Source organism: Anopheles funestus, chromosome 3RL (genome assembly GCF_943734845.2).
Source record: "Anopheles funestus chromosome 3RL, idAnoFuneDA-416_04, whole genome shotgun sequence".
Lineage (NCBI taxonomy): Eukaryota > Metazoa > Arthropoda > Insecta > Diptera > Culicidae > Anopheles > Anopheles funestus.
Window position 1 is genome coordinate 16,029,309 of NC_064599.1, and position 24,870 is coordinate 16,054,178.

Genomic DNA, 24,870 nt, shown 5'->3' on the forward strand with positions numbered 1-24,870 from the left:
AGATTGGCAAATTTATAGATTTTTTATTATTTTTTATATTATATCCTTTATTAATTAAAGCATTATTTGAGTGAAAAGTAACTTATTTTAACAAATTCTGATTAAAATACATCATTTTATAATTTTTGCTAAATTTCCCAAAAAAACTAAGGCTATAGCCTTAGAAGTTTTTCGAAGGACGATTCGGCCTTAGGAAGACGATTCAAACAGGCAGTACATACGAAAGAAGGACGAAAACATGAACTTGCACTGCATACAATTAAAACGACGAAACAAGGATCATGAAGACACGATCGTACACATGCACAAAAAGAATTGAAACGCGGAGTAAATATTATTTAGGCTCAAAAAACATAGCGGACTGGTTGACTGTTGAACTGTCGACGATCGGATCATCAAGCCTGCCAAAGTCTTTACCGCCCTGCTTCCTTAACGCCTTGCACAGCGTGCTGAGCATACTACCTTAGTTTGAAAATAATAGAGGAGGGATGCTTTCTGCGTTACGTTTTGTTACGATACGGAGGGAAATGGTCAAAATTTCACAATTTTTGCGTTACGTAATAGTTGAATCAACACTAACGATTATTTTGTTATCGTACTCACAAGTTTGCAAACATTTAATACGTATGTATGTGCATGTTACCAAAATAAATTTTATATATAATTAAATAACTTATATAAAACCAATATAAACGCCTGTAAGGTATGCAATATGCATTACGCACCATTTTCAACGTGAACCAAAACAAAAAGCTGTGGAAAATTAAAAGCTGTCCTTCAAACCAGCACCTCTACCATGCAATGTTTTCCTCAATATAATATTCTCTTTTATAGGAAACATGAACCAGGAATTACTGTAATCGTTTCGTACATGCAACGTATATACTTAACACCTTCCGTCCTTTATGTCAGGAAAATTCACATCAAGCTTCAATAGGTGTAGCTTATAACCGTTTCTAACCTTCCTTTATTTGGTTGTAGGGTGCTGTTTTTTTTCTTCATTTCGCCTTACACATCAGCCCTACTATGCGCACGGTGGGATAAGCGTAACATTCGTTAGCATAAATCTCTTACCCGCTGTGGCGTAGTACGCCGTGTTGGACGAGAAAATTGATTTAAAGTAAAGTAATCCCCGTTCCAGCAGGGTGCGCTCGTGGGATGCAAACAGTTGCTTAGTGTATCTCTATACATATAGATACGTGAGTGAGTGTGTATAAGCGTGTAGAAAAGGGGTGCTTTTCTTACTCAAACACTGCTCTAATATGGTTTTAAGCTTTTTTTCTCCACCCGAACCATACTGCAGTACGTCGAAAGGTTTGATGTAATTCTTGTTTTTTTCGTTTGTTTCATTTTAAATTTATTTTTATTCTATTTTTACTCGCTTTTGAAGCAAAAACTTCAAGACGGTAAAAAAAATTACCCCAGTAGAAGCAGCAAAACCTGCTGACGTCTGCTGCCTGGGCGTCTCGTTTGCCTTGCCGTAAAAGTTTACAAACTTTATCCAACCGCTACCGTGTAGAAATGGGCAATCCATCTTTTCACCTGATAGTACACTGCTGCCAATGCGGTTGTGCTTATGGAAAATCCAATTTTCTTTATCTCAACCTGGCCGTATGCTTTCGTGCTGGTAGACCAACGTTTCGAATCGGTAAGCGGTAAGGTGACGGCTGGCTGCTTGCTTACGTCGTCTGACAGGGTTTAAGCTACTACCTAGGGTGAAGTTTTATGTTTATCTTCTGAAAGTATACTCAGAACATAGTGACTTAAGGAACTGTAACGATGAGCTTGTTCAGATGATGGAAATAATAATATCAATGAAATGCATATCATGGTTTTTCATGCAATTTTATTCAATTTTTTCCCCAAATAATTTAAAATTTGTTTCCAATTATCCTAACAACCTTGCCTTTATTTTTTCTTCATCTAGCAAAAAAGAAATCGATCAATTGATTTATCCGTGCAGCGACACTGTTATGGACAGTTCAACTAAAACACATTGCCCCATTCGAGGAATGGACTTTGGATTTAAATTGACATCAGAAATCGGATGCTGATCAAAATCCCGTCCAAAAAAACCCTGTCAAGAGTTGGCTTGTTTTGAATATTTCACCAGCTTCATCGGTGTGGGGGAAAACCCCCCTGAAAGGCAATCTCGCTAGAGCAAGCGCTGAAACACTTTCCATGTTAGCTGGCAACACATCCCACAACCACAAGCAACAACTGTCAAGCGTTCAGGTGTTTGGTTGGTTGGTTTTCGCAAAAGTTCATCGTGACCGATATGCCAACCGGTACCGGCAACCGGAGAGCCTTACAAAATATCCATCCACTTCACATGTCTCCGGTAGCCCGGTGTAAAAAGTGGTGCGAAAGCTCGACAAAGTGAGGTTTACTTTCCACTGTCAAATTAAGAACTTTCTCTCATTTCTAATGCGTGTGCGGTTTTTTTGTGTGCCACTCTTTCTTATTTCCTGCCTTTCGAATCGGTTTGGTTAGACGAGTTGAGACAAAAAAAACAAGACTTCACTTTAACTTCGCAAGACGAAGGATACGAACTGCCGGAACAAAAACCAATGGAGATGATTGAAATGAAAAAAGTTTTTTCCCTCTTTCCACAGTAAAAACAGAGAAGGAGCAAAAAAACAAAGAATATGGCCGGATACGACTTAACTTCATGACACACACACACACGGGCGCAATCTTTTACTTGTCTAGATTTGTTGAATCAAAAGAAAACCCCCTCCCAGCATGAGGGGAAAACGAAAGAAAGCCACCCCAGGTTTCAACCACGGTTGCGGAAATGAACGAGATGTTTCACTTTTCGAACATTTGCTTCCAAACGCTTCCCTTTTGATGGTATTATTTTCTCACTCACCTCATTCGTTTTGCTGTTGATTTGAATCGCAACAAGAGGTTCCTTCATCTTCTGTCTGTTGTGTTTATTTTCTTTTCTCTCTCTCTCTCTCTCTCACCCTAATAATGTTGATTCGATGGTACGATCCCTGAACGGGCATGAGTATGAATGATTTTCACACGCAAACGTGTCATCGATTGAATGCGTTCGGATGGTTTTTGGATTTTGCCACTTTCACTTTCACGTCCACATTAACTTACCATCCATCGTACACGTCTCATCTAAATCTCGTTCTACCTTGCCTTTGTTCCATTTCCCCTTTTTCCCTTTCCATCCCGTTTGCCCAATGCCACCGTACCGGGATGATGGATTTGGTGAAGCAATTTGTTTGGGTGGAAGAATAAATCAACACACCTCTCTTCGTCCGGTTCGTCCCAGTACCGCAGCAAAAGCTTGCCTGCTTTGCAAATAATACCAACATAAAAGGAAGTAAATAAATTCCGAGCACGACAGGCTAACTTTCTTCGAAAAGGGAACTCGCTACGTAAACAAGGACGAGTCCCCCGCGTCGTACCTCGTCCGAAAGGTGTCTCATGTTTCTCTTCATTCTTTTTTTTCTTGTTGTAGCTGTGAATTTGAAACGTTTGCTGTGGGGATGCAATCTCGTACACGGTGCGCCCCAAAAATGGTAGGCGCAAATTGGCGCCAAAGGTTTTGATACACCGTGATGCTTTCTAAATATCCGTAACAAATGGAGACGCCTGGTGGTTCGTGAAACTTTTAATTTTTTCGTTTAGAAAAAAGTTTCCCACCCAAAACAAAAAATACACCCGATTTTATCACCCAAAATGCCATTCCTTGCTGTGTGGGTGTGTTGTGTACCCAGTTACAGACTGCCAAAAATTAACTCAATTGTTCCCTCGTAGCCTGACAGTTTCCATGTAAATTAAGCTTCCATAATGGAAACGGACGCTAGATCGCATTTGGGGGCGGAAGGAGAGAGCAAGAAAGATGGTGAATTTTTTTTTGTTGTTGTAATTTATTTGACATTACTTTTCACGTACCGGGCACCGGGATTATGGGTTGTGGTTCGTGGTGGTGGAAAAGGGGTCGGTTTTCGGGGATGCCTAGCTCATGGCTCGGATCGTAACAAATTAACGTCCATTGAAACCGGGTAACCGTACCGGGTATGGCAGGCCGGCCTTGTGTCGTGTGAGGAGTGAAATTTGCATTAGTTTCCGTTTAAAGGCAACTTCACTGACTTAATTGGACCCGCTTCTTCCCGGCGATGGCTAGTAATCAAGCAAAGCTAATTGATGGTTGAACGATGGCTCAACGGTGATCCTTCGATTAATAATTCAGCTGTGCCCATCAAGGCAGCTAGCAAGTTAGGCTAAAGTTAAAGTTTGAGCATACTCTTTGAGCAGGGTAAGATAAAACCTTCTACGTAGCAGAAGAAATTGTAGGAAAAGATTTTTAAGCTAAATATTTTATTTTACTTCCAAGACTAGAATGTCGTTTATGGTCACATTTTCTTTGTTCTTCAAATTTCAATACTATTGTGAAACACTTTGAGTTATTTCATAAAAAAAAACAATAGTATTCCTATTAATCTGACCTAATAAAACATTAGCTTAATAACATCTGTACCTGCTAAAAAATATTCCTAGCTATCCAGAAGGAATACTGCATTTGACCTTCTGCATCGTTTCATCTCTCACAACAGCAAACATTCCTTACCATCATGGCACAGAGCAGCAAAAAAAAAACCTCACCTTGATCCTTCAACAGCCATGCATTTCATTCCATCTTACCGATATCAATAAAATTCCTTACGATTACCGAACTCTCCCAACCCCCCGAGAGTGGTAAAGCTCGAATACTTGATCTTCATTTTTGCCGGCAAACGAAGTGTAGGAATTTCTTCATTAAATTCTTTTCCACACCAACGGTACGCCATACGTCTGTAGGACGAGTCGAGTCCTTTCCTTGGAAGGGGTTTTCACCTCAAAACGATGCCCTCTAAAGCTGGAATGCTTTAGTCTCTTGCCTTTTCCATTCACACACTAATTAAACGATTGGTTCATGCATTCCACCAGCCAAGAAAAAAAAACATGAACTTAACAGACAGTCTGGCTATACTTCAAACAAATGGACATTTACGATCAAGCGGTACAAAAAAAAAGAGTGATCGACAACGAAACCCATCTAGCTGTGACTTACCTTTAAGAATGTGCAGCAGCAAAATGCCCTGGGCGAGGCCGCGTACATCCATTATGGTTAGGACGCGCCCGCCAACGGCATAGACGTGAGCGTGGTTGGGCCCGCAGTTGTTTGCGACTCGACCGATCGACCAGGAATGGGTCACCTTTTAACGATGGGAACGTGCGATTCTTCGGCTAAACGTTGCTACACGCGCGCTTCGCATTGTTGGTTGGTTCGGTAGGTCGTTGTTTGAGGGAAACACTTCAGTAGCACGCGCTGCACATTACATTGAAGGCCCACCCTTTTATGCTGCACCGTTTTGATAAGATAGTTTTCTTACTATCTCTCCTTACAACAGGACAATCTTTTGCCTCGAACGCTTACGACACCGGGGGCTAGTTTATTTATGGAATTTTAAATGTTATTTACTCGCTAGAATCAATCGCATCCACTAACGAGATGTGGCACCACGTGCTACAAAAAGGAACCGAGAAACAATTTTAACTACTCGCTCGGAGCGCGCACAAACGCCAATTATGTTTCACACGCACACTAGCACCCAGACAAGCATTTCCTTACCGATGCTTTATTCTTTCCCTGGCAGCTTTTTGTTTTCCTTTCCAGCCAAGTTTCGCTAGCCGCTGCTATTCTATTCCTGCGTAATTAATTATTCAACTTCTCGACAGCACTGCAGCGGGATGTTTTTTTATCGCTTCTCTTTCTTCACTTGTGATTCACTGCACTACATCACACACCAACCACCGACTGATTAAACCACCATTTAACACTGACTGATTGGCACAGGCTTCGTTTCCTTCGTTTATCGTCGCAGGCTTCACTCGAAAGAAATTGCACTGAAGACATGGGAATGAAATATTTAAGTTTTAAGAAAAATATCTTTACCACAAAAAATTGTAGCTAATTATCGAAGAAAAAAAAGGTCAATTCGTTTCACGAACAAACAGAAGGGAACGAATTTTTATCAATATTTTACGGTACAGGCTTAAGGTGAGCGAGTAAGACAGTTATGGTTTTGTTTCTTTTGTGTTAATTTTTTTCACTTTCTTTTCTTTTTGAAGTAATTTTATAACTTTTGAAGATTTGTTCTTGCTTGTCCAACAAAAGAAGGTTCGTTAGTGTGTGAAAAGTTTTTTATTTCTTCTTCTACCAAAAAGTCCTGTAGCGCAATAGCACACTGAATCTTGCTGCAAAGAGAAGAAAAGAGAAAAAAAAACTTACGTTAAGAAAAGAATTATGTGTGCTTGTCGTTATTTTGCTTCTTCTTTTGCTATGTATTCTAGTTTAAAATAGTTCCGGCTACCATCACTCAAAACTCGGCAAAAGTTAAATGAAACGAAACAGTTGCGATGTTTGACTTTTTTTTTTTGGAGCTTATCCTGATAGCTGAACAGTCCGTTTGAACAAAATAGCAACCAAAAAAAAAGAAAGAAACTCACCCCAGAAAAGTCACATAAAGTAAAGGTAGAAAATCTTCCCCCGTTTCGAAACAATCCGAAAGGAATTAAAAAGTTCTTTTCCAAAACCCCCTTTTTGGGAAAGCTTTTGTTAAAAAAGAAAGCTAGAGAAAAGTGAGTGAGCAACTTCCACTAACCACACTGCTTCAACATGGTGGAATGTGGCGAACGGAGCAGCGCATTTGCATTTTGATGCAAGTATTAATTCGAACATAAGACGTTAGGAGAAAGGACATATACAAACTCATACACACCCACAAAAGAAACATTTCAACCCCTTCAGCTGAAGACTGCGTGCAGACGAAGTTTTTTGGCCGAAATAAATCCTACTTATGCCTTGGTGCAAAAGTTTCATTTTACCTTGATTTTTGGGTGGAGGAGGGTGGGGCGAGGGATAAAAAGAAACGCCTTGCGACAACTTCTTGCGTACACTTACGGGACACTTCCGGTGCGTTGTGCAAGAAACACATTGGGGACAATTTTCTTTCGCATGCAAATCTTCGCATTCAAAATGAGCACTCGACATTCTCGACTCGACATTAATATGCCCGCCGTTGATGAGAGTTTGCGTGCGGCGAGTGCTTATCATGCAACTGGCACACCCCCCGGGCAGTGCGATAATTAAACAGGACAAACTTCTCTTTGCCTTTTTTTTTTATTTCGCCGGAAATAAAGCTCGAAACAATCGAAACAATTTAAAGGGTCTTTCAAGGAAAGCTTGCGCTCACCTAGTACAATTGCCCCGCACTGTTGCAACCTGGATGCAATGGAATTTCCGTCTTCTTTCCTGTTTTCTTAACAAACTAAACCTTCACAAACCCCCGAAAAACCCATTAGAAATTGGAACGTGCAACTCAATTTATCATAATACCCATGCACCGTAGACGGGTAAACTTGCCAGGCAAACGAACACGAAGCTTTCCTATCCTCCAGGAAATGTAAAACCGTCGCCTTCGCCGCCCCGATACAACGTACGGCGCACGACAAAGTGCTTTTATTTGTCAAACGGATTACTAACGGAAGCGTTCGCTCGCTCAAAGAAACATTCGGCATTCGGGCCCCACCCTACGGTGTTTGTGGAACGTGATTTTAAGCCCAAGCTCATTCGTCTTCGATTTCGTTGCCAACTGCAAAGGAAGCTGACGCCGGTAGACGGACTGAACAAAAGGGGCAGCGATGGGAAGGTTCGGTGTAACGAGTAGAAGTGGGAAAACGGCATGGCTTGAAGCATACTTTCCACACCCCATCAACGAAACGCTTTGTAAATGTGTGTTTTCCTGTACGTGGAGGATTTTTTTTACTTCTTCCATCCTTCACGTTACAAAGACTGTTACCTTTTTCTTGCGTTAAGGCTGGTGAAAGAATAAGCAAACACAGATACAAATGGGAAATTGATCTATGTCTTCATTCGGTTGCGTTTTGCACCATCTTCCCTGTTTTGTCACAATCAATCCCAAAAAACCGAGCGATGCGACATTCCACCCGGTAGCCGGAAAGAAAGACCTTTTGTCAATTCAGCCCCAAAATGTATCCGGCAAACGGTTGAAGCTTTTCTACCGATGTTAACAGGTAATCCGTTTCCTAACATTGGTGGCTACTACCATTATGTTTGTTGCTTTTTAACGACGCATACTTTAAATTTGCCGTGTTTAAAATGTTTCAGTGAAGATTTTGTTTTTTTGTATTGGTGGCGTTTTAAATATTTTTATTTAAAAAAATAGATTAATTGTAAATGTTTACACTTGTCTCCTGTTAAAAGTGCACACAAAAGTGATATACTAAAACAATCAATTGTAACAATATATCAATTATTTCAACGTTTAATCTTGAATCTATATTCTAGTAATTGTTGCTTTTGTTTTGCTTTTACAAAATTCTTTCGCCTCTCTTGAGATGAAATATATGTATGTACATATGTTAATATAAATATACACACATAAAAATATGTACATATAAGAAAAAAGGAGGGAGAATTCGAATCTTTATTATGATGTTTTTTTGTTCCGAAATTCAAAACACGACTGACTGATATCCTAATCGCTGCTCCTTTTATACTCCTTCTCGGACAGCCTCCCAGGGCTGTTAAACCCAATTCTTACATATATTATATGTCCTTTAATATTAAGAGGAAAAATACAATTCGTCGTAGAGTCCAGTCCGTAGAGACTATTTCTGCCTGTCTATTAGACAGTAGATATAAGATGATGATAAGCTCCACGCTGCAAAATGAACAAATTAAAGAAGTGTCTGTCTTTAACCTGTGCGTGTGGATTAGTCGCGTGTGACCGATTCTTAATCTTAAAATCCCCCTATGGTCTTTTTGGTCAGGTGGGTCGGTCCACGGTGCTATGGACCTCCAGCCAAGTTCTACATAATACCGACTAGTGATGGGACTCTGACTCCAGAGTTGCAATACGGAATTCGATTAAAAACAGAATCCGGACTCAACTCCGAAGTCAACTCCATATGATTGGGGATTGTTCGAATTTAAATTTTCCACAGTTTTCATCAATGTTTCAAATAGGTTTCTTCTGGTTTTTAAAACATTTTTCGTTAATTTTTTTCATAGATTTCGATTGATATTGAATATCAACATTTCAAAAGCTTCGTTTTCTATATTTAAACAGGGCTATATTTAAACAGATTTCATAGAGGTTTTCACATATTTTGTACTAATTTACAATAGTTAGTTTTCCCTAAATTAGTAAGGGTAGTTTCCGCTGTTCTGTATCATCTTGTTGATATCCTCCAAATTGCGGAGTTGATCCGGAGTCGACTTCCGAATGTCCTGGAGTTCGATTAATTTTACAAAACCTTAAATAGTTTTTTTTTTGCAAAAAAAGCAAATAATAGATGAATATTTCTTGGCCGTTGTCATGCATCATTTTCTAATTTCTTAAAGGTTTTAATACATCACTTTTAGTCTGTAGCATATTTTAATTATCAAAACGACTACCCTAGCCAACTCATACAAGCGTAAGACACAGGCGTCCCCAACACGCCGCGGAACGTCTTGAAAACAGCGATTACATTGTACTGTATTTTCCTCGGTGTCAAGGTAGCAAAATAGAACAGCTCGCTCCAGTCGCACCGGGCAACTGCATAATAAATCTAGCTTGAGTTCCACGCGCTACTGCTGTAGATGTGTGTATAATAAATTAATCTCCTGACAGTTCACGGCACACGGCACCCGGGTGAGCTAATTGGAGCGAAAATTAAGAACCAACTTCGCCTGTGTAAACACACCCGCCTGCCAAACCAAAACTGCTGGCGCACGAACGTCGTGCAATGAATGTACGATCGCGCTGCACGCAAAGAGCTAAGGGCCGATCGGTTGATTCCCGCCATCAAGTGCGGTTGCCGGTTGCGGTTTTGGAATGCATTTCCTTTTTGCACTTACACTGTACGTTGGTAAGTACAGCGGCTTTCTGTGCCTTGGTGCGATGGTACTCTGGTAAGTTTGTGCTCTGGAGGCGGTCTTGCTGAGACATGGTACAGTAAATCTCTTGTGCACCAGAGTTCCCGATGAGTTCAAAGTGAACATCTTAGCTGCTGTGGGTGGGTGTGTGAGTTAGCTGCTTTTCTGTGCAATTAAGACTTCTCAAGGTGTTCGATAACAACCTACGCCTAGGTCTTAATTTGAATACGCTTTAAGAGGATTATTTTTAGAAGCTAACAACATAAACTTATTTTCGAGCTGTTCCAAAACTATAATCACTTTATGAAGCTTGCTAAAGTACATAATTTGCATCGCCCAATGTTTGACATCAAATTTCAATCATCACAAGACGCTCCATTTATTACTTAAGCAGCAAATTATTCGTGATAAATACATTTCAATAGGCGCATCTACACGATGCCAATCTTTGATCGCCAATCTTACACATACAGTCATAGGAGCCTGTAATAAAAAGATTGGTAGGTGTTCTCGTGTTTTCACGATACCAATCTTTACCAGGCCTACTTTCGTCTCCGTGCTTCCAGCACAAATAAAAAGTGTCTGAAAAGATATGTTCTTCCATCAAAGTAACCGTTTTTTACAAAAGATTACAAGCGAAAGATTCGAGGCATCCATCAAAGTTGGTTAATCTTTTTAGGCGAAAAAGATTGCCCAACTCTGCTCGAACGCACCAATACATACAAAAAAGATTCGCCGAATGTGAAAAATCGAGCAGGAATCGTATCGTGTAGACGCGCCTAATCACTTTCACAACAAAAAGCACGTTAAACGTCTAATGCTTAATACACTCTAACTACTCGGTTTTACACGGTACACTACCAACAGACACGTTGTAACGCTTGATTAGAGCTGTGGCTTGTGTAGTGGAACTACCTGCTGCGATCGTTTACCATATTCCCATCGCTGCATCATTGCAAGATGCAGCCTTCTGCAGCAAAGTAAGACGCACGGTGTGCAAGCTGTGCAAACAGACCGTTTTAGTTTTCAATCTAACTTAGATTAAATTTACCCTGAAATTGCAAGCCAATCTTATTACGCGCAAAGTTTAGCGATTGCTTCATCAGCGCTCGCCCGTTCGTTGCTCACGGTGTGAAAATCGAAACCCCGGTTCACCATTCTTGGGTGTGTAGAACAGAAGGAACCTTTTGCAGGCTGATGATTGATAGATGGGATGCAGAAATAAGTTTTTCCATTCGCTAGGAAATATCGTGAGGAAAATAGGGTGAGCGGTGCAGCGTAAAGTGTATGCTGCAGCAGCGAAATGAAATCATTCTAATAAGATAGACTACCCGGGTAGAATTTCTGGAGCAATAATTCAATATAGAACAGTCTGTTTTTGCATTCGGTTTGATTGATTCCGGATGGTAGATTCTTTTTTTGTATATATTTCAACCAACCAGGCAAAGGTTAAATACAATTGAAAAATAAAAATTGATTCAATTTCTAGCGGCATTTTCAAATAAAACCTAAACGGAATTTTTTATAAATTTCAATATTCAAATTAAATTACTTGTTGAATTACATTACAAATCATGTTGCAAAACATACTTCATTCTCATCGTCATATATTTCGAATTAACCATTGCATACTTCGATACAGCCTGAAAGTATGCAATCATTGAACTTTAAATACCTTTTAAAGGTAATATAAATCAGGTAACGTAAAGAGAATAACACACATAATATATTTTATAAAATTCATGTTTTAGACCGTGTACAAGAGCATCTCCTACATCCAATTTCCATTTAATCAAGGCGAAAGATCAATTGACTTGTATGATCATAGAAAAACACTCAATAAGCTTGTAATTGGACTTACAAACTGTAACACACCGCTGGGACATGTAATTCATATTCAATTTTCCAACTACCCACCAACTACCCACACAAGCACATACACCTATTGCTTCAATCTCTCCCGAGATCGTTCACGGATGATCAACTTACCAAACAAACTTACAAGCTCGCCTACTCGACCGAACGGAAACTCAACCAAACAACCAAATCCCTGACCTGTCACCTACAACCAAATGGTTGGTTTGTTTCTGCACCGTTTTTTGTTTGTGTGTGTGTGTGTTTTTTTTCTACCTTCCTTCACCAAAACCTATTATCCAGTTTTCAAATACTTCATAAACACCGCAAAACAACGAAAACGAGTTGCAAAACTTTCTTTCGTTTCATACTCGTACAAACTCTCTTCCTTTCTCTCTCTCTCTCTTTATCAGGGCCAAAAAAATTCTCACTGGACTTACTTGTCTAAAACAAAAAGGTAGCAAGTGTGCAAATGGCATTCAAACAGCATGGACTCACATCTGACACTAGTAGAGAAAGAGAGAGAGAGTGAGAAAAAATCGCCACACCACCCACAACACACATCACCGACATAAACACCCCCAAAAAACCCTACACCGTATTTCATGACCGCAAAAGTTAATCAAACAAACGAAACTCCCAAACTCGGGCCAATATGGTTCTCCACCGTATGTGTAAACACGTAGTACACTGCACGTTGCATTGCACTTCCTTTTGTCGTCCAGTCGGTTTACGCACGGTGGTCGGTTTGCTGTCAGGCAACTACTTCCGGTCCTAGTCTGGTAGTGAACAGATTTTTCTGCTTCGTTTCCACTGTCTGCTGGGAACTTCACCCGTTCCACCACACACCAGGTTCCTCCATTGGGACGGGAAATGAGTTTTCCATAAATCGTCCAAGGGCGGATATTTGCATAGAAAGCGGTCAACAACATTTCAACAGCTTAGCAAACGTTCTCGGATACTTTGAACCGACATCAGAGCCATCATATCCAACTCTTGTGCTGGATTGCGATTTTTTTTTCGGGTTAATTGTCCTTCGAAATATAGAACCGAAACATTGTATTGGAACTATTTTTCGATTCTATTTGAAAACCAAAGGTTATGAATTTCTTACTCAAAAGTATACTCTTCAGGCCACGTTTCTACTGAACTATAAACTGAGTTAAACCGTGCAACCTTGCCGAAACGACCGGAACATCGTGTTTACCCTTTACTGCACCACAAAGTCACTATCTCTTATAAGAAAGGATGTTCTAACTTTGTTTTTTGTCGCTACTAGCGCTTCCACGGCGTTGAACCTTTTTGCTCAATTCTTCCACTTCCGCCGATCGGCACGACAGAGATGCTTCGTGCATGAATTTATAATGTCAACAAATGTACGATCGCACGGTGGTCGCTTGCACCGTACACCAAGGCCGGTGGCTGGCTGCAGGATGCATGTTCTTCACATGTGGTTTTTGCTTTTTCCCTGTGCCGGAGGGTTTCAAACATTTATAACACTTTGAATATATGTATTTTCTAATGCAGCCTTGCGTAAGGTTTCGGCTGACGATAGATGAAGATACACCGGAAGATGTTTGAAAAACAGATGCACGAAACGTTAATGGACGAAAGTATGTTGCTTTTAATTTTTAAGACGATATATTTGATAAAATAACGTAACTAAATTTTATAAAGGTAACCATAACAATAAAATTTTGTATTTCATAGACATTTAACACTAGAACTAGAACTAGAACTATAAATAAAGAATAAAATAAACTCCAACTTTTCGAAATTGTCAAAAATTAACCACGACCGAAAAACGCCTTACACGCTTGGTAGTTTTAGTGTTAAAACATTTGTAACAAACTAAACGAAACCTATAACTATTTTAAAATAATTCCATAAAATCTGTACAAAGAAATATTCTGAAGTTATTCTGAAATAAACTTAAATAAAAAAACACTAAAAAATAAAATTAGTTGTATACATTTTTAACACTCAGAGGATGATGTGCTTAGTAAAAATGAAATAAAAGATTATTCCAGCTATATGTGTGAAAATAGCTTCAAAATATTTACAATTTTCAGTCAGCACACGATTTTAGTAAACCTTTCGAAAGTACTGCATTACATTGTTACCCTTAGCCTCCCATCGCTGCAAAAATAAAAATCATTTCTCAACAAACTTTCAACGCTTCATAAATTATTCATGGTGCAAAGTTAAAATGATTCCTTCAAAATCATGCACATTTATGCCATTTATCATTCCGCAATGGCTGCAAAGAAGAAAATAACACCAAAAACCATAAAATATAGTTCATTTCTACGCTCCGCGTGTGCATTTGTGCACATGGTGTTTAGCTTTCAGATGAAGCGCGCTTTCCCATCCATTTCCGTACGATGATTCATTTCCCCAACTGCTTTGACTTCGATCGATTTTTATCAGCAACGAGCAAACTCCCGTGCTGCGAGCACATTGCACTTCGGAAATATGGCTGCTTCTCGGGCAGCTGGGCCATGAAAATGGCGCTACGTGCATTTATAAACGCTGACGTGGCGAAAGCTGTCGTGGAATTGATTCAAATGTATCGATATTTGCCAGGCATTGGCACCGGCGTTACCTGACAAACATGGAGGGGTTGTTGTTTTTCCTTTTCTCTTGGTTCGACACTGTGATCTACAACCTTTTGACCTACTCTGTACTACGTTCGCTCTGTTATTCGATGGAGCAGGCTGGAATGCAGCTGGCATTTGCCAAGGAACCGATTAGCCAGCTCATGCTCAAAATGCCTACCGACCGCATTGACCAGAGCGTGGCCCCATCTTACATGAGGTTGAAGGTAGAAACGATCTATGCTTGTACCGTAAATTATACGCTTTTTAATTTCACTCTGCTAACGATGCGCTTCTGTGTGCGTTCCACTTACATCGGTCTTTTTTTTTGTTGTTGCAAAAAATGGCAACATAAAAACACACACACATGCAAACACATATGCACTTGATCGGAACGTTCGGGTACCCGACCACCCCGGGTTACAAGCAAAAGTTTTTGCAGCAGAAAATTTATGTAATGCTGATTCACCTGCTACGCGACCGTTAAGTGGAAAAACAGGACAGGGAAGCATGTACCAAGAGATAAGCAACATACCGCCAGAATGGGTTGGCAACTTCCACCAGCACATTGCACATCTTACGGCCCCAGACCGACACTCCTGTGTGTGTATCGGAGATATGCACAGCTGTGCAAGTGCAACTCGTTCCGACGGCATCTGCTTGCTATCATGGGGCTTTTTTGGCCATCAGACCCACTTGTATCTGTGTCTTGTATGTGGGTGTGTGTGGGTGGGTCGGGTGTGAGTGTGTGGAAAAGGGAAAATGTTGGAAATCCCTACTTTTGCTAATGGTGCGGAATGAAAGGGACAGCAACCATTCGCCACGACTGCAGATTAAATCATGGTGCACATGGAAAAGAGTTTTCCATACAGTGCAAGCCGATGCATAAGTGTGTGCATCTTTCAGTGCATTCCCTTAGGGTGATGGTACCGTCAGCTACTCGATGCTTGTAACGGAGTTGGCTCGTTATCAGAGAATTAATAAGCCATTGCCGTATCGATCTAGCAGGAGAAGTATATTGAGAGGAACACTACTCGTTGTATGTAAAGGACGTTTTTCCTATTATTTAAATATTTTTAACGCCATTTAATTGCTTTTACAGGAAGGTGCGGTCTAGAATTTTACTCTTTTTTATTATAGCACACGACTGAATAGATAGTTCTTTGTACCCAAAAGCAAGGTTTTGTAAAGAATGTTAAAAACCTTCCTAGAACCTCTAGAAAGCATTATATTGGGACGGATTGCTAGTTCAATCGTACGTTGCTAATAGCATCACATGATCAGATCTGGCATCCATCTGGCAGTTTGAACATCAATTTCAGATAATGGTTGTTTTCAAACCAGGTGTAAGGATTAAAACAAATATTCAATTTCGTTTTCTAGTCAATTCTTCAGATAAGCTTCCTAAAAAAATTGTTACAAACAGATTACCCCGAAACTGAAGTTTGCTTTCAAGACGTAAATCGAAAGAGTTGAACGATCATTTGCATAAAAACTTCAAAAATTTGTTTAGATTAACGGAAATATTGAGTTGAGCTGTGCTTCATAACACAGTTCGTTTCTTACATAAATTTTATAAATTTTATGTAAATCAGTGTTGAATATGATTTTTAATCAAATATTTTCTGTCTCTAGAATCAGTCAAAACGATCTCTCATCAGTTAAAACGATCCGTTACGATCTGCCAACATAAATCCTTAATTAAAAATGATTGATCCACAACTCGGCTCGAATAAGGGAAAACTATAAAAAATGTTTTCACTTATTGATTTATGCGCTATGACTCGTTTTGCCAAGCGGAAGCTTCGTACCCAGTTTGCCAAATCGTATTGATGTTTCTCTCTTTGATGTAATTACAAAGCTTTCAAAAAAAAAATAGAAAAAAATGACAAGCAAAACATGCAACAAACCAACGTTGCTCATTGCAAATTTTTCGCCAAAAATGTATTCGGCACACAAACAACAAAATGCACGCACTATTTGTTCAACAATGCCGTAGCTCAACGTCATCCATCCATCTCAAATTCCTTGTTCCACGTTCCAATCTTACCCCCTTTTCCCAGTACTGCCACTTACCCCCTCCTTTTCGTCCTCTACTATCAACTTTATTCATGTTTCGATCCAATTCAATAGAGGAAATTAATAACAAAAATACTCGAAACCCACCCGACTGCAATATGAATTCATCCGATAAACGCCATTCCCTGGGCCGCCATAATTCAGCCAGAAAAGAATAGAAAAGAGGCACTGAGGCACGGGCGATAGAAAACAGCGCGAATTTATCCGGTACCTTTTGCTGCAATTCCCCCTTTTTTGGCTGTGTTGTCCTCGAATGGTGGCTCCAATGGAGCAGGAAATCCAATTTTCGTTCAAGTGTCGTCTTCGCGTGCCGGAATCCAGCGATGACGGCCAATCTTCAAGAACACGAACCGCACACACACACACACACGAAATCACGCACATGAAAACACATTCAAACACAATGAAAGAGAATATCAACGGTTTTTTTCACGTTCAGCGGTGTTTCTGAACCGTGATTGGAACGCAACACAAAAAAAATCTGTATCTCGTCCTACATCTTCACCGCCACAGAAGTCACCCCGGTCTTGTAGAAGCCCTTTTATTTACCGAATCAAAGCGGGAAAAATTATCACCACTTTTTTCGTCACATTCCTTTCCACTGATTTCACAGCGTCTTATCAAACCGATAGGCTATGTGAAGAGTGTTCTTTGACGCGAGACGGTAGTCGTGCGCATCGGTGAGGTTGCAAGAAGAATGATGATTTATTAAATTTTTCCCCTCGTCACCAATGCCTCGCTCGGCCAACCGGAAATTGAGTATGCGTTGAAACCGAAAGCACACTCCCGCGGGAGCAAAGGGTGATGATGATAATAGTGATGATGGCGATACCGGGGACCGAGTAGCCCCAAAAACTGTCCTCCAGAAGATGGGTGAAGCACGCACCACGTACCAAACACCGAGTCAAGCACTTTCGGCTCAATTACGCCCGTCTCTGATGTGGTACCATAAATTTGATAAAACACGACAAGGACTCGTTTCGGTGCTCCTTTGGCAGGATTGTCTTTCAGGCGGTGATTTGCAGAAGAAGAAAAAAAAATGGGGTGAAAGATCAAGTTCCGGAGTCAAACCGTACGGTAGTGAAGGTGACGGTCTAAAATAAAACACTTTCCACACACGCACACATTTTCCAGTCACTTCTTTCCATTGTCTTCGGCACAAAGTCCGTTGAATGTTTGATAAATTTTGAAGCTCGTTTTCTCACCACTAGGTGAAACTAGCACACTGCCCGTCAAACCGGTTTAAATGGACAAGGTGAAAGATCGTTGGTCAGGATTTATGGGAGCTAATTTGATGCAATTTTACCGTGCTTTAAATTTATCCTCTTGCCTCACACACACAAAAACAGTCTTCTTGAGGACACAAAACTGGAATAAACAGCGATATTTCTAGCTAAATGGACTTATTCCACAGCTTAAGAGTACCCCATTTGTCAGGACTTTCCTTGCAGGGGTTTTTGGGGACAAGCCGTTGTGTTCTGTTCACAGCATGGTAGATAATAGTTTTACCTAAGCTTTCTCGCTTCTCCTCACTCAGCAACTGTCCGTTCACAAAATTCAAATTTTGTCAAACAAACACCACTTGTGCAGATTCTTCTTCACCGAACGTTTTACGAGAGCTGAAAACATTTGTACGATATCTTGCTTCAACACGCACGCAACACACTCACCAGAGCACTACGAATGGACTAAACCACGCTTATCACGTTCATCGCCAGACGACCCTCACAATCGCACCAGGAAGCCACACTGTTCGATACGAAAAGTGGAAGCAAGCAGGTCTCTGTTCCGCCACCTTATTAAACCGTCGCGACGAACCGCAGGATTCGAACTGAAGGATGTGCAGCCTCAGCTCAGCGATCCGACCGACGTGACAGCAACAGGATTCCGGCGCTACGAACGCTACAGCGAACGTACCGATAAGTGCGGCACAAGCACACGATGAAGACTGAGATACCGTAACCGCTGAGATGAGTGAGAGCAGCATCGGTCGGTGAGAATCGACAAGAAAAATCACTCACATACTGCCGAACACGACCTACCTTTCCGGTGCCGTCACCGGAGCAGCAGCAGCAGCATCCTTCGAGGTGGCGAAGGTCCAAAACACCCTACGGATAGAATCCGTGTGGAAAACTCTCCCGCACCGCGGTGAAGCAAATGATCCAGAAAGTCTCAAGGCTATGTGAACCATTAGCAGGCAACCCGAAGGTGGTCGGTCTCGTGGGCGAGTGAGAGAGAGAGAGAGAGAATGAACAAATAGTAAGGAAAAAAATTAATACACTTCCAAAAGGGATTTTTTTTTTGCTCTACATTTTCATCCCCTATTCGTTTTATCAGCCGTTCCATACGCATACGGTAGCCAAAAAAAGAAAAGAATGCCAAATACACCCCTCAAGGCGAACGGTGAGTGGGGGGAAAATGTGCGAGAAAAATGCTCACTTATCCGAAATCTCAGGAGATGAAATGGGGGGCTCTCATTTTCTTTTCCTTTTTTTTACATTTCGCTTCCATTATCAAGATTTTGTTCGTACTTTTAAATCACTCACGTGCATCCGTATCCTCTCTGTCTGATTGCTCTCACGCTCTCATTCGCTCGCGTTGTGAGATGGGATTCTACTGCTGTATCACCTCAGCCTACTGCAACGGTTTATTTGTGATGGAGAAAAAATCATTTCCAGGGAAGACAAGAGGACTTTAGGCGTTCTTTTTTTTGTTTTTTTTTTTTTTTTGGAGTAAGAAGGAATGCGTTTTTTTTCACTTCTACTCTACCCACATATCCCACATATCGATCATAATGCAACAATCTTGCGTTGAGAAATGCGATTTTATTGTTTATGAAAGAACCTTTTTCACAATGTATTTATTTCAAATTATTATTCATTCATTATGCATTTCTTAAAAGCAATGCACCTCATCGCTTGCTTGTTCGTCCACTTTTAAAGGGTGATGACTTTCAATAAAGTCACGACGCTTCTCTTCAAGCTGTCACCTTTCATTTTTCACCTATTTTAACGAACAAACAACGAGCCCTTCGCAAACAAACGGTTGAATACCGTTCCCTTTTGGGTGTGCCTCTCTGTCCACCATACCTTTCTCAATTACCTCCCACGAACGTGCATCATAAATGAGATGAGCAGCAGCCGAAACGCATTGATTCGTCCAACCACCGGTCCCCCTTCCCCACGTGTGTGTGTTTTTATGCAACGGTGGAAATAAAAACCGGAAGCGCGTCGACTCCTGTCAGCTTGAATGTGCTCATTAGGCGGCACACGAGACAAGGAGTCACACGTGCTGTGTGTATGTGTGTGTGTGTGTGGTTATTTTATTTTTGTGCCTCTTTGTTGTCCTCGTTCCTTCACATTCCATGCTGTCAACCAGTAACGCGTACCTGACCCGTTACGAACATGACAGGTTTGTTTTATGTTAAGCAAAACCCGAAGGGGAAGGAACATAATATGCACACGCCACTGTAATGGGGCTGGGTTACAGCTTATTAAACCCAGAATGAATGAACGGCTCGGGTACGTATGTGTTGTGGATGGCTTTATATGGAAAGGGTGTAAATTGTGATTAGTATAAGATGGGATGTATATTAGCGTTAAGCATGCAGACATATAGTTGCCAATATATAAAGTTTTTCACCACATCTTTTCTTGGGTAATGCGTGCACAGATAGCAACCATCATAAACATCCAAATTTACGCAAGTAAAGAAAAAGACTGATAACTAAATAAGAACAACTTCATCCTCAATCGCTAATGAAACAACACGAATGAAAGTAGAGAAAAGATTGGAAATAGGACCAAAAAAAACAAAACAAAACTTCAGCCTAAACTGTGCAATAACCGATATCCTAACTAAAGAAAAAAATGTTTGCTTAGAATCAAATTAGAGCATATAAATATCCGATAGAATGAGAAATTCAAACATTAAGAAACTACGTTTTGCAACTGAAGGTAAAGACTTGAAAACTCCAAATAAATATTAATATTTTATTAGAAACATATGTAAGGAAACTGCTATAAAGAAAATATATTTTCAAAGTGAATTATTTAAAAAAATACTGAATTGCTACATACATTTATTAAAGTAGTAAATAAAAATAATAATGAGCCTTAACAAATAATTTAATTAGCTACTATTAAACCATTATCATCCATTTTTTCTTCTAAATAGACAGACCAAATTTTACTCAATGCAAAACGCACACACCACAAGAAACATTAATTCCCAACATAATGTTCCACCATGTTTTATCCACGTTCTATCATTAGCAGAAGGAAAGAAGCTAAGAAAAAAAAACTAACACAATATCCCCGATTGCGAGTGTTCATTGTGAGACTATTTAAAGATCCACACTTTACGCACCGAACAGAGAAACTCGCTCCATCCCATCCCTCGAACCATCCCTTTAATACGACCTCCGGAAGAAGATAGGCCCGCACGCACAAAACCAACATCTTAAAGTTTGACTTTTTCTGCCGTCGGGCGCCTGATTTGACTTGCTTTTTATTGCACAATTGCTGGGTGTTGTTTGTCGAAGGTTTTTTCCTTTATTTTTGGGTGGGGGCATTTTATCCCAAACGCAACGCAAAAAAATGATGCCGAGAATCGAGCAGATCAAAGTATTTAGAGAAGTCATTAGGCAAATCGGATAGCTCACGGGAGCGTGCGGGAAATTGAATTATTTCTGACAACGCTCAATTACCGGCCAACGCGCCAAGACCTACCGTCCGTACGGAAGATTTTCACCGAGTCAAGTGTGTTTGTTTGTTTTCTGAGCTTGAGATGCCGCGTAGCGAACTTTGATGATGGAGCTATCGTAATCAATACGTTGAGATATGGTCTTGACAACATAGGACATTATACGAGGTTTAGGACAATTTTGTAAACGCTTTATATGGAGTCAAGAAATAATTTTAAAATAACTAAGAGTTCCTAGTCTTACAATTTTGTAACTGAGATAATTTTTCACTCTTTTTATCTCTTTATATCAATTTATACTCATTTTACTCATAAGAAATATTGATATTCTAATTTTAATTTGGAAAATGACCATTTTAATTTCCTGTCAAACATGACCAAATGCAATGTATGGCTGCCGGTCCACTTTTTGTGCTGATCGAACAAAATCGACCAGTTCACATAACTGCACAGTTGAGCGAATAGTTGCAAAATTATTTCCACTATGATAATTTCGAGAAATTGCTACATCGTCCATACTTCACGTCGAACGAATTTACATAGTGCACGGAAATTCCATAGAAAGAAGAACAAGAAAACGCTAAAGTTCCTGCGATAAAACCTTACCCACATTCCCGCACCATCCAAAGGGGCTTGGGTTGTGAAAAACTGGTATGCCACTGGTGAACATTCCATGCCCAACAATCATGAACCATGCATCTCGCTTCTCGATGGGGACGCCCGGTCCCTGGTACCGTGTACCAAGGCGCTCCACACGCACGAATGTGAGATGTGTCTGTGTGTGTACAGTTTTTTTTTGTATTTGTTCACTGTACTTCATCGATCAATGGTAACGTTTTCCATTACTCGCTTCTTCAGCAAGTGGGAAGTGTAACATACAGTGGAAAGTGCGCACGGTTGCAGGTCACGAATTTTTCCGTACCATCAAACGCTCTGCAATTGATACTGACATTAAGTGAAGATGATGGTGGAAAATGGTTTTTTAATTAATATGTAAATTTTAAATCCCACTACCCATACCGGTTTGCGTGGTTGCATATGGTCGACGTAACAGGGATAGTAACGACCCCGACTCCCGATGTTACCATACGCGTCCCGTGAAGGACGAACGATTTGAGCAGCGAAATTTCCATTCAATGGAAAAATAGGTTCGAGCGTAGGAAACAGCAAAACAGTGGCACTCGAAGCAAAACTCCTGTTCGAGGGAACGGGATGGAAATTCTGAACCGGGCAAGCAAAACAGCGCTTGCCGGATACGATTCCATCCGGTGCTAAACGGTTCCGATTGGTTCGCGCTTGTTTGCTGCTACTCTTCAGACCTGTCTACCGGTTCCTTTTTTCCCTCTCTCTATTTTACTTCACTCCCATTCCCTCGACAAGCTCTTCTTCAAACACAGGCCGAAGGACGAGATGAGGTTACCGAAAGTAGCAGTAAAAACAAAAAAATCATCCCCCGGTTTCCACTCACTCGTGACCGTGAGATCCGGCATCCAGGCACTACATTTGTTGTACCAGTACGAGACCAACACAAGCGACCGGCCGAACACTAAGCTTGACATCGTTTTCCACGGCACTAATTCTGAGGAAATTAATTATTGTTGAAAGGTAGTTCGAAAACTTTACTTTTGCACCGTGGCACGCAAATGAACTTAAGCGTGGCCGGCTTTTTAAACCCGAAAAAAGGCACAAAAAATATATACCAAACACCAACACGAAAGCATTGCTGGCTTTTCTGCGGTGACACACAGGGAGAGAGAGAGAGAGCGAGAGAATGCAAAGCAAACAATGTTGTGGTGTTTTGTAGGTAGTTTAGGAGAAGGACGGTATGTTTTGTGCGGGTAGTTGGGTTTGGTATCCGGGCGACCAGGGCAGAGCCGAAAAGATTAAGCAATTAGTGTACACTCCCGGCGACATGCTCGATCAAAATGCAGAGGGACGCTTGGCAGAATATAAAACAGCATCTATTGCTAACGCTCGGTGACTAAAACTTTGTCATGATCGTAGGACCTTTTCTTTTTTGGTTATTGTTCCTTTTTTGAATCGATTTTATCGTGATGGTTATTCTACTACAACTTTGACTCTTAAATTCTAAAATGCTATAAAACAGTTTCTTTTTCTAATATGAATAGCATGTTGACTATATTATACTTTCAAATATTATTTGTATTTTTAAAATATTTCTGATTAAACATTATATTCCCACCATTCCCTTGAAAGCGAATCAAGCAACATTCTAAACGACAAACTGTAAACACCTCCACTGCCACTGATCGACAAGACATATCAAATAACGGTTTTGCTTGTTGTCCTTTAAGATTTATGTTTTTATTTTCATTTAATTCTTTTCATGTTTTATCGTCTCTGTCGGCTGCTCAAGTTTTGTGTTTTCGTTTTCCCATCTCTGCAAACGCTTTCTTTCATCTTTACTCTTGCTGTGTTTTTCTTTATGTTTTCTTCCACCCACCTTCATAAAATGTCATGTTCCTTTTTTTTTGCTACTGAAATATATCTTCTAAAATAAACAAAAATACAAACTAAACAGCAACCAAACAACGAAAAAAAAACAACCAAAGCGCTAATGTTAGCGTTGGGAGGCAAAATGTAAAAAAGCGTGCTTCACCATCGATAACGAAGCGTATGTAAAAACGACAACCTGTTTTGCCTCAGCTGTTTGGAAAATGATGCCACTCTGATGATGATGTTACAAGTGGGGGCGATGCTGCTGCTGCTACTCGCTAATACTGATAACAAGCACAATAATGAGCTCGTACTTATTTTCTTTCTCTCTGTCTCTATTCCAGTCGCCACCAACATTGTGCTGCTACGCGTGGCAATCGAACACCTTGCAGCAAATTGTGCGTTAGACTATATTTAGATGCGTTCTTTAATCACACCATACCGTGGTAAAGCAGAGTTGGAATTCAATTAATAAGCTATCATGCTTCAACCAATACATTACAATGCGGCAGCTTTTATCAAAATTGAACAATAGATACAGCAGTATAATAGCAAATAAATTCAGGTGGTGGTTATTGCAAAATTAGTCACAAAATTCATATACAAGCCATTCTTTTGTGATTCACAATAGGCAGAATTTTTAAGATTCAATGTATTGAAACTTCAAGCTTTACTTACATTTGTGTGTCTTTGTTATTACATGATTACATGAATACATTACATGATAGAAATAACATGGTACATATCCGCTTTAGGTCAATTAAGTCGTATGATAAATAAAAAAAAAATAATGATTGTTTCACATTTACATTGCATACCTTCAGGCGTAAAATGGATGACATAAATTAATAGGGAAATCATAATAGAATGAATATTTAAAAACGAAACAAATATGTTTTAAAATAATGCACTGCCGATAACATTTTTTCTACAACATTTTCAACAATATTTAAAAGATTGTTATAGGTCGATGTTCATAAGCTATGAGAATAAACAAGCATTAAAATTAAAACTACGCGAAGAACTTATTTTCATCGTTTAATGAAATCGTAATTCAATGGAAATATCAATCAATTGTTACCAGAAGAAATAGTTAGAAAAATATCAAAATTCAACAGGATGAAGAAGAGCAAAGAAACGATTTATATACAAAATATATTTGCCACCTCAGCATGGACTATTGATAAAAATGGCCGTCAAAACGATCAGGATAATTTTTTTAAACTGAAC

General features: G+C 40.0%; 1 protein-coding gene across 1 annotated transcript in view; it reads right to left on the reverse strand.

Annotated features, from left to right (window-relative positions):
- Window positions 1-17,969, reverse strand: part of LOC125768983 (Down syndrome cell adhesion molecule-like protein Dscam2) — a 106,132-nt gene extending 88,163 nt beyond the window's left edge. Inside the window, exons 1-3 of the mRNA XM_049437339.1 lie at window positions 16,691-17,969; window positions 6,225-6,261; window positions 5,075-5,910 (exon numbers count right to left, since the gene is read on the reverse strand). Coding sequence (XP_049293296.1) covers window positions 5,075-5,126 — 52 coding nt within the window. The 5' untranslated portion in view covers window positions 5,127-5,910; window positions 6,225-6,261; window positions 16,691-17,969. The remainder of the gene's footprint in view (window positions 1-5,074; window positions 5,911-6,224; window positions 6,262-16,690) is intronic.
- Window positions 17,970-24,870: the final 6,901 nt, after the last annotated feature.